Here is a 10,760-nt window from a genome sequence, read left to right on the forward strand (position 1 = left end):
ACGCTCGTTATTATTTAACCTCAGTGGTCTTGCTCTCCCAGACAATGCGAGGGCCTCTGTTTTCAAGGGGAACGACAATTATATACTACTAAATGCAATTAAAAATATTATCGTACTTTTTAAAATGGCAATAGATTAACATATAAGGAATCATGGTTTACTCCCAAAAATGTTATTCGGGAGCAGGACCGCTGATATTGTAGGCTACCTCCGACACAGTTGGTGGCAGCAACGCATCCGTGGGTCAGCTGTTCTGTTTATTATTAGTTTGTCCAAAAACAGCACTAGTGTAAAGTATTTAAGTAAAAAATACTTTAAAGTACTACTTAAGTCATTTTTGGGGGTATCTGTACTTTACTATTTTTATTTTTGACAACTTTTACTTCACTACATTCCTAAATAAATAAAATGTACTTTTTATGCCATACTTTTTATGACACCCAAAAGTACTCGTTACATTTTGAATGCTTAGTAGGACAGAAAAGGTCCAATTCACGCACTTATCAAGAGAACATCCCTGATCATCTCTACTACCTCTGATCTGGCAACTCACTAAACACAAATGCTTTGTTTCTGAGTGTTGGAGTGTGCCCCTGGCTATCCGCAAATTAAAAAACAATTATTCCATCTGGTTTGCTTAATATAAGACATTTGAAATTATTTATAATTTTACTTTTGATACTTAAGTATATTTAAAACCAAATTATTTTATACTTTTACTCAAATAGTATTTTACTGGGTGACTCACTTTTACATGAGTCATATCATAATGAGTTCTTTACTTTTGCTCAAGTATGACAATTGGGTACTTTTTCCACCGCTGAAAAACAGTACGGTCAAATATCATCTATTGGCAAGATAGTCGAGTGACCGCTCTTAACAATGGAAATAAATGTCATCAAAGATGGAAGGAGGCGAGATTAGTTTGGACCATTCTATCCAACGAGAAGGCAGATACGCATGTGAACAAGCATATCTTTTTATTTTATTTAACTAGGCAAGTCAGTTAAAAGAACAAATTCTAATTTACAACGACGGCCTTCCCGTCATATATCCGATATAAAGTATTTGGTGGGGCAAAACGCCACGTGTGTCCACATATCAGTGCATTCGTAACAATTTAACCATTACGAAACGTATATTCGATCAAATAAATCTCGAGTAGCAAATTAGCTTTTTTATTCATTTGTTTGACTTCCCTACAAAAATGATTCACTTCGTGGTCTTATTTTCGTGGACAGATTTTGGGTAGAGTAAACCATCTCGTTTCGTCTCGTCCTCTCTGGTAAGGTTTGTCCCTGGCCTGACCGACACCGGTATTTGTTTACTTTACTGAGCACAGAGAAGAACGATATTTTAAGGGGCTGTCGTCGTATGGGAAAACCTGAAAGCGCAATTTATGCACCCTCAGCGACCCAGGACATCGAGCTTGGAATAAATAGATGACTTTATGAACGTTTTTATAATATAGGCTAAACGCGGCCTTTTTTGTTGCGTCTAGGCCTATTTGGATAAGTGAATTGCTTCAAATAGCCAATCCGAAGTGGGCGAAGATCAGTGTTTTCAGCAGTAACCTACAGATTCAATGATCCGTTCTCCAACTTGAGGTTGTGATCAAATAACCCACATAAAATATAATGGCAGCCTCAACAACTGCCCGGCGAATGCCGATGGGTGTGCGGACATTCAGTGAATTTCTGGAGATTGCTGTTGGCTCAGGTCGCTCACCTTGTCACACCGCGAGGTCAAGAGAACATATGAGACAAACCATCAGGTGAGATTAATAAATGTATAACTTCGAGTGGCCGCGTCAACCAATCAGTGCTGTGCGAGCGCATTTTGCATCTATTTCAATCCCCTATGGGGCAGGTTTTTGTTCCAACCAAGCACTGGTTGAAATAATGAAGGTCCACTCTGAAGAACATTACGTGCTTCCTGTATAATTAGAATTTAGGACTAAAACGTTCCCTTTTCAATCACATGTCGTAGGCTATGCATATTGTGTTATCCTTCATATTGGTTTCACTATGTTAGTAGTTGCCTTGCTCTTTGTAATTCTTCTATTTCTGACATTCTATTTCCATGACTGTCACAGTTATTTGTAGTGAGCACCTGGGGTGTATTCATTACTCCGATTCTGTTGCAAAACGTTTTTAAACCGAAACTGTTTACTCCAAACAGAAGACGTTTTGCAAAAAAAAATGAGTTTCAATTGGACAAATTCAGGTAGGTCTCTCCCTGTTTAGTTCCGTCTGCTTTGTTTGCGTCCATTTGGTTCTTAAACAGTTTCCTTTACAATACTTAATGAATATGACCAGGACTCCCAGAGTGCTTTGCCAACAGCAGGATTGGGACATGATGACATCAGTTCCCCGCAGCAGAACCTTCATGGGGTTCACCCCTGGGGGGTGTTCATTAGCCGAGTTCCGTTGCAAAACGTTTGGTCTGTTGCAAACTGTTTTGCAATGGAAACCGTTTACTGTTTACTCTGGGAACCAAACGGGGCAGGACCTACCTTAATTTGTCCAATATAAACTCAAATTTTCTTTGCAAAACGTTTTCAGTTTGGTGTAAACCGTTACCGTTGTAGAACGTTTTGCAACAGAACTTGGCTAATGAATAGGCTGAGTGGGTCGCATTGCATATAGTTCCATTCATGTGTTTACTCAGAATATAGCCTGATAGCTTGTTTGAAAGATTGACGGATAGGATACTACTGAGAACTTTTCCCCCTTCTGGCAATATATTATTTCTGCTCTGACTCTAATGGCAGGAAGCCTGCCTGGAAAAGGGTTTGTTGGAGATGTTGTGCTATTTTGAACATTTCCTCTCTGTCTCCCTTCCCCATCAGACACTTGTCATCATGTGGTATTGTAATGACCAGGACTCCCAGAGTGCTTTGCCACCAGCAGGATTGGGACATGACGACATCAGTTCCCCACAGCAGAACCTTCATGGGGTTCACCAATAAGAGAAAGGAGTACTCGGAGCGGAGGATACTGGGGTAAGATGGTACCACCCATGAAAGAAAATATATTGTAAGACTATATTTCCATATGTACAGGGTCAACCAGAGCTTGAATGCATAAATAGAAAGAAGTCATGGCTAGATTTCATATTAATTTTATTTTTATTTTTAAATAGGGCCTTTTCTATTTGAAACAACATGGAAGCGGAAGGTGTTTATTAAGTTATGTAATGTTGTTGTTTTCAAACTCCTCTTACTATGCTGCTTCAGGTACTCTATGCTGGAGATGTATGATGTGGTAGCCAACGTGGATGACTACAAACTCTTTGTCCCCTGGTGTAAGAAGTCCCAGACCATCATGAAGAGGGCAGGCCACTCCAAAGCTCAGCTGGAGGTGGGGTTCCCACCCATTGTAGAGCGATACACATCCATGATCAGCGTGGTGCGACCCCACATGGTCAAAGTAAGTTCATCCCACTTCATTTGGGATTCAAAATTCTGGTTACTTTCCTATAATTCCCAGGTTTTCTAGAGATCTTGGTTGGACTATTCTAAATTTCCTGCTTATTCCCTCCTGATTTCAGGAATCTTCCAACCAGGATTTCTGGAAAACCTGGGATTCTTGGGAACAGATTTTTGCAACCCTACTTAGTCCCGCTTAATTTTGGTTTCATGAATTATGATGATAATTGTTTCTTTTGTGATAGGCGGTGTGCACAGACGGAACACTTTTCAACCACCTGGAGACAATATGGCGCTTCAGTCCTGGCATCCCTGGTTATCCCCGCACCTGCACTGTGGACGTTTCGGTGAATATGACAGACCCAGCTTGTAGCCCTTGTCTTTATCTTATGCTGCCCACCTCTCTTCTAATCTTGCTCTCTATTTGTGCATACACCCTTTGCATGTGAGTAGTCTAAAAAATGACACTACAGTGCATTCGGAAAGTATTCAGACCCCTTGACTTTTTTTCACAATTTGTTACGTTACAGCCTTATTCTTTTTCCTCATCAATCTACACAAAATACCTCATAATGACAAAGTGAAAACAGGTTTTTGCAAATGTATTAAAAATAAAAAACCGGATACCTTATTTACATAAGTATTCACACCCTTTGCTATGAGACTCTAAATTGAGCTCAGGTGCAATTTGTTTCAATTGATCATCCTTGAGATGTTTCTACAACTTGATTGGAGTCAACCTGTGGTAAATTAAATTGATTGGACATGAATTGGAAAGGCACACACCTGTCTACAGTATATAACGTTCCACAATTGACAGTGCATGTCAGAGCAAAAACCAAGTCATGAGTTCGAAGGATTGTCCGTAGAGCTCCGAGACAAGATTGTGTTGAGGAAGCATTGAAGTTCCCCAAGAGCACAGTGGCCTCCATCAAATGGAAGAAGTTTGGAACCACCAAGACTCTTCCTAGAGCTGGCCGGCCGAACTGAGCATTCGGGGGAGAAGGGCCTTGGTCAGGGAGCTAACCAAGAACCCGATGGTCACTCTGACAGAGCTCCAGAGTTCATCTATGGAGATGGGAGAACCTTCCAGAAGGACAACCATCTCCGCAGCACTCAGCCAATCAGGCCTTTATGGTAGAGTGGCCAGACGGAAGCCACTCCTCAGTAAAAGGCACATGACAGCGTGCTTAGAGTTTACCAGATGACACCTAAAGGACTCTCAGACCATGATAAACAAGATTCTCTGGTTTGATGAAACCAAGATTGAACTATTTGGCCTGAATGCCATGCGTCACATCTCGAGGAAACCTGGCACCATCCCTACGGTGAAGCATAGTGGTGGCAGCATCATTCTGTGGGGATGTTTTTCAGCAACAGGGAATGGGAGACCAGTCAGGATGGAGGGAAAGAAGAACAGAGTAAAGTACAGAGAGATCCTTGATGAAAACCTGCTCCAGAGCACTCAGGACCTCAGACTGGCAGGACAATGACCCTAAGCACACAGCCAAGACAACGCAGTAGTGGCTTTGGGACAAGTCTCTGAATGTCCTGGAGTGGCCCGGACTTGAACTTGATCGAACATCTCTGGAGAGACTTGAAAATAACTGTGCAGCGACGCTCCGTATACAACCTGACAGAGCTTGAGAGGATCTGTAGACAAGAATGGGAGAAACTCTCCAAATACAGGTGTGCCAAGCTTGTAGCGTCATACCCAAGAAGACTCGAGGCTGTAATCGCTGCCAAAGGTGCTTCAACAAAGTTCTGAGTAAAGGGTCTGAATACTTAGTTGAAGTCGGAAGTTTACATACACCTTAGCCAAATACATTTAAACTCAGTTTTTCACAATTCCTGACATTTAATCCCTGTAAATATTCCCTGTTTTAGGTCAGTTAGGATCACCACTTTTATTTTAAGAATGTGAAATGTAAGAATAATAGTAGAGTGATTTATTTCAGCTTTTATTTCTTTCATCACATTCCCAATGGGTCAGAAGTTTTCATACACTCAATTAGTATTTGGTAGCATCGCCTTTAAATTGTTTAACTTGGGTCATACGTTTTGGGTAGCCTTCCAAAAGCTTCCCACAATAAGTTGGGTGAATTTTGGCCCATTCCTCCTGACAGAGCTGGTGTAACTGAGTCAGGGTTGTAGTCCTCCTTGCTCGCACATGCTTTTTCAGTTCTGCCCACAAATATTCTATAGGACTTTGTGATGGCCACTCCAACACCTTGACTTTGTTGTCCGTAAGCCATTTTCCACAACTTTGGAAGTATGCTTGGGGTCTTTGTCCATTTGGAAGACCCATTTGRGACCAAGCTTTAACTTCCTGACTGACGTTTTGAGATGTTGCTTTAATATATCCACATAATTTTCCTCCCTCATGATGCCATCTATTTTGTGAAGTGCACCAGTCCCTCCTGCAGCATAGCACCCCCACAACATGATGCTGCCACCAACGTGCTTCACGGTAGGGATGGTGTTCTTCGGCTTGCAAGCCTCCCCCTTTTTCCTCCAAACATAACGATGGTTATTATGGCCAAACAGTTCTATTTTTGTTTCATCAGACCAGAGGACATTTCTCCAAAAAGTACCATCTTTGTCCCTATGTGCAGTTGCAAACCGTTGTCTGGCTTTTTTATGGCGGTTTTGGAGCAGTGGCTTCTTCCTTGCTGAGCGGCCTTTCAGGTTATGTCGATATAGGACTCGTTTTACTGTGGATATAGATACGTTTGTACCTGTTTCCTCCAGCATCTTCACAAGGTCCTTTGCTGTTGTTCTGGGAATGATTTGCACTTTTCTCACCAAAGAACGTTCATCTCTAGGAGACAGAACGCATCTTCTTCCTGAGCGGTATGACGGCTGCGTGGTCCCATGGTGTTTCTACTTGCGTACTATTGTTTGTACAGATGAACGTGGTACCTTCAGGCGTTTGGAAATTGCTCCCAAGAATGAACCAGACTTGTGGAGGTCTACAATTTATTTTCTGAAGTCTTGGCTGATTTCTTTTGATTTACCCATGATGTCAAGCAAAGAGGCACTGAGTATGAAGGTAGGCCTTGAAATACATCCACAGGTACACGTCCAATTTACTCAAGTGTCAATTAGCCTATTAGAAGCATCTAAAGCCATGACATTTTCTGGAATTTTCCAAGCTTTTTAAAGACAGTCAACTCAGTGTATGTAAACTTCTGACCCACTGGAATTGTGATACAGTGAAATAATCTGTCTGTAAACAATTGCTGGAAAAATTACTTGTCATGCACATAGATGTCCTAACCGACTTGCCAAAACTATATTTTTTAACAAGATAGTGGTTGAAAATGGGTTTTAATGACTCCAACCTAAGTGTATGTCAACTTCTGACTTCAACTGTATGTAAATGTGATATTTAAGTTTTTAATTTTGTAAATATTAGCAAAAATTTCGAAAACCCTGTTTTTGCTTCGTCATTATGAGGTACTGTGTAGATTGAGGTGGAAACTATTAATTCAATTTTAGAATAAGGCTTTAACGTAACAAAATATGGAAAAAGTCAAGGCGTCTGAATCCTTTCCCGAATGCACTATATATATACAAAAGTATGTGGACAGCCCTTCAAATGAATGGATTTGGCTATTTCAGCTATACCTGTTGCTGACAGGTGTATAAAATCTAGCACACCGCCATGCAATCTCCATAGACAAACATTGGCAGTAGAATGGCCTTACTGTAATGGCCTCTAGGAGCAACCGGCTCAGCCGCAAAGTGGTAGGCCACACAAGCTCACAGAACGGGACCGCAGAGTGCTGAAGCGCGTAGCTCGTAAAAATCGCCTGTCTTCGGATGCAACATTCACTACCGAGTTCTAAGCTTCCTTTGGAAGTAACGTCAGCCCAAGAACTGTTCGTCGGAAGCTTCATGAAATGGGTTTCCATGGCCGAGCAGCTGCACATAAGCCTAAAATCACCATGCGCAATGCCTAGCATCGGCTGGAGTGGTGTAAAGATCGCCGCCATTGGACTTTGGAGCAGTGGAAACGCGTTCTCTGGAGTGATGAATCACGCTTCACCGTCTGACGGATTAATCTGGGTTTGGCGGATGCCCGGAGAACGCCACCTGCCCCAATGCATAGTTCCAACTGTAAAGTTTGGTGGAGGTGGAATAATGGTCTGTGGCTGTTTTTCATGGTTCGGGCTAGGCCCCTTAGTTCCAGTGAAGGGAAATCTTGCTACAGCATACAATGACATTCTAGACGATACTGTGCTTCCAACATTGTAGCAACAGTTTGGGGAAGGCCCTTTCCTGTTTCAGCATGACAATTCCCCCGTGCACAAACCAAGATCCATATGGTTTGTTGAGATCGGTGTGGAAGAACTTGACTGGCCTGCACAGAGCCCTGACCTCAACCCCATCAAACAACTTTGGGATGAATTGGAATGCCGATTGCGAGCCATGCCTAATTGCCCAACATCAGTGCCCGACCTCACTAATGTTCTTGTGGTTGAATGGAAGCAGGTCCCCACAGCCATGTTCCAACATCTAGTGGAAAGCCTTCCCAGAAGAGTGGAGGATGTTATAGCAGCAAAGGGTGGACCAACTCAATATTAATGCCCATGAGATGTTTGATGATCAAGTGGCCACATACTTTTGGTTATGTAGTGTATTTTCTCTTTCTACTCTGTTTTTCCTTTTTCTCTTTTGTTTGTCTTCTCTGACTGACATTCTGCCCTCTCCTTCCTTCCTGCCACACAGATCTCGTTTGAGTTCCGCTCCTTGCTCCACTCCCAGTTAGCAACTGTGTTTTTTGACGAGGTGGTAAAAAAGAATGTGTCTGCCTTTGAGCGCCGGGCCGGCACGCTCTACGGCCCACAGACTTGCGTCCCACGGGAATTAATGTTCCATGAGGTACACCAAACGTGAGGTCCATCTGGCAGTGTGTGCCCTTGCCCCAAACCAGCCTGCACCTTCACCCTGGCAGTCCCCTGTATCACCTAGCTGGAGCTGCAGGACACTACACGACCCAGCCCCCATCAACCGCCTCCAATCTCCATTACCACCAAGGCCCAGATACCAATAGCCTGGTCCCAGGTCTGTTTGTGCCGTCTTGCCAACTCCTATGTTCACACTGGCATGACAAACAGCTCTTCTGAGATCTTGGACCATCTGTGACAGCAGATCTGGGACCAGGCTAAGCTGCCACTGGTGCATCCTCCTCACATTATAGAGTAAGGACCAAGCAATCAGTGTGGGCATCACCCTGGTTTATCACCCTACACAACTATAGTTGACTTGAAAGTCCCATATCCTAGCCTGGATCATTTTCTTGTAAAAAGCTGCCATCTACCTCCTCACAAGGGTTACTCTTCAGCACAGACCCCTTGTTGCATTGACGTGTGTGCGCAATTTTAAAAGAATAATCCTTCTAAGTCTAATTGTAAAACAAAAAAGCCACTAAGCAAATCAGAATAGTTGGAATTTATTGCTGTGTAATCATGAGTGAGTAGGACACAATATTGAGTGAACGAATGACATGGACCATTTTGAGTCTGTCATAGTATATGACTGCTTTAGACACTGTAGATTGCTGAAGAGTGGGTGCAGGTGCACTACACTGACCTGCTAGGTTCTAGTTGTCCAATCCTGTAAAGTTAATATATCTTAAAGGGGCAATCCGCAGTTGAAACAATAACAACTTAAGCATGCTCCCCAACCACTGTTTTGGTAAAAAGCTGAGGGATGGGGTTGGATAAATGTAACTACTCTCAAATTCATAGAGATCTATGGATACCTGGACTGACCATTCATGATATCAAAATTATAGTTTAACCATGCTGATGTTAAAATATATGTTGAGGCTATAGTTTTTTTTTTATTTTTTATTTTTTACATTTGCTTTGTTTACAAACATTGGTAATAAAACAAGTTTATATTTTGGTTTCTGATGGGGTAAGCTCGTGAGGCGTTAAGTTATTTGTCAAGGTTCATATAAATTAATTCTAAGTCCAAAAATGGATTCAGCAACTGCAGATTGCCCCTTTTTTTTAAAGATATTTTAAATGTACCGTATTGTTTATACCAAGAAGTGCTTTTAAAAAATGTGTTTAAGTTATTTATTATATATATTTTTTTAAATAGCAAGTTAACTGCTTTCCTTTGCTTCATATTTCATAGATTAAAACAATCATTGGTCATTTGCTCCTTAAGCACATTAAATTGTCTTCAATGTTAAGCTTTATGTAAATATGGAGAACAGGAGCTGTGAAAATTCTATAAAGGGTCAACGCAAGCTGCCTAGCAAGTTCATAAATGAAACAAGACAAAGTATTGCAATTATTTATGCATGCAAGATATGGCTACTTGTGTAGGATATTTTCTTTGGAATTGCATTTCTGTTTGTTTTGCCTTTTGTTTTAATGGGAAGACATTTCAATTTCATTTTAGTTAATGTGTAATAACAAAGGGCTCAAAGTCAAACCGATTGTTTAATATACCGGTATGTATTTGCCCTCTGCTATGATGGTGGCATTTACTCTCAGTTGTCATGAAAGGTATATAGGAAGCAAGTGTACGTCTTTTAAGATGTAAGACTATTCGTTTGTTATTAAAGCAAGAATCCCGGACTCATAAGAAATGTCTCAATACTTCAAAGCAACTTTCTGTCTTTATCCAGTCTCCGGGATCAAACACAGGTAGTAGTACTGCTATTGAATCAAATTGCACTTGACAAGTAGAAGCAATGTAGTACAAGCCACAAAGCTAGGTGTTGATGCCATATTGCATTCATTTACCCAGTCCTTTCTTATCAGTGAGCTGTAATAGACTGGATATGGAAAATTAAACAATTAAGTGTGTGGATATAAGGCAATTGCATGTTGTGTGTATTGTAAATGAAGATGGAGGTGGAATAAATCATCTTACTGTATTCATAATTAGGCCTACCTTTACTTATTCTTTCAATTAGTTTTAAGTGAGCAATAATGCACAGATGGGTGTTGAGACCCATACAGTGTATGAGCATAGTATGTTTGAGTTTTGCATGCTGATCAAAGTTGTTTTGCCTGTTAATCATACTTTAGTGTGTATGCATTTCCATCTGTAGCCATGGTATCAGTTGGACAGCAAACACTACAGTGTACTGTGCTCTCCTTTTCTTTTCCATTGGAAATTCTGGTTTTGACCATGAGCAACTGGACACTACTCAATACAAAATTAGTAATCAATGGAATATTGGGAATATGTGTGCATGCAATGTAGTTATAGAGCCAAAGATATTTCCACCACTCGTAAATGAGTTAAAATAAAATGTGATTGTTCCCGACTATATACCTTTTTAGAATCATGGGAGTGT

The 10,760-nt window shown here is 41.2% G+C and overlaps 1 protein-coding gene across 1 annotated transcript; it reads left to right on the forward strand.

Annotated features, from left to right (window-relative positions):
- Positions 1-928: 928 nt before the first annotated feature.
- On the forward strand, positions 929-10,733 carry LOC111977112 (coenzyme Q-binding protein COQ10 homolog A, mitochondrial). Its single transcript, XM_024006422.2, has 5 exons — positions 929-1,774; positions 2,852-3,004; positions 3,239-3,431; positions 3,676-3,777; positions 8,165-10,733. The coding sequence occupies exons 1-5, from the start codon at positions 1,638-1,640 to the stop codon at positions 8,330-8,332; spliced, it is 753 nt and encodes a 250-aa protein (XP_023862190.1). The 5' UTR covers positions 929-1,637; the 3' UTR covers positions 8,333-10,733.
- The last annotated feature ends 27 nt before the right edge of the window (positions 10,734-10,760 follow it).

The sequence above is a fragment of the Salvelinus sp. IW2-2015 genome, linkage group LG17, assembly GCF_002910315.2.
Source record: "Salvelinus sp. IW2-2015 linkage group LG17, ASM291031v2, whole genome shotgun sequence".
Lineage (NCBI taxonomy): Eukaryota > Metazoa > Chordata > Actinopteri > Salmoniformes > Salmonidae > Salvelinus > Salvelinus sp. IW2-2015.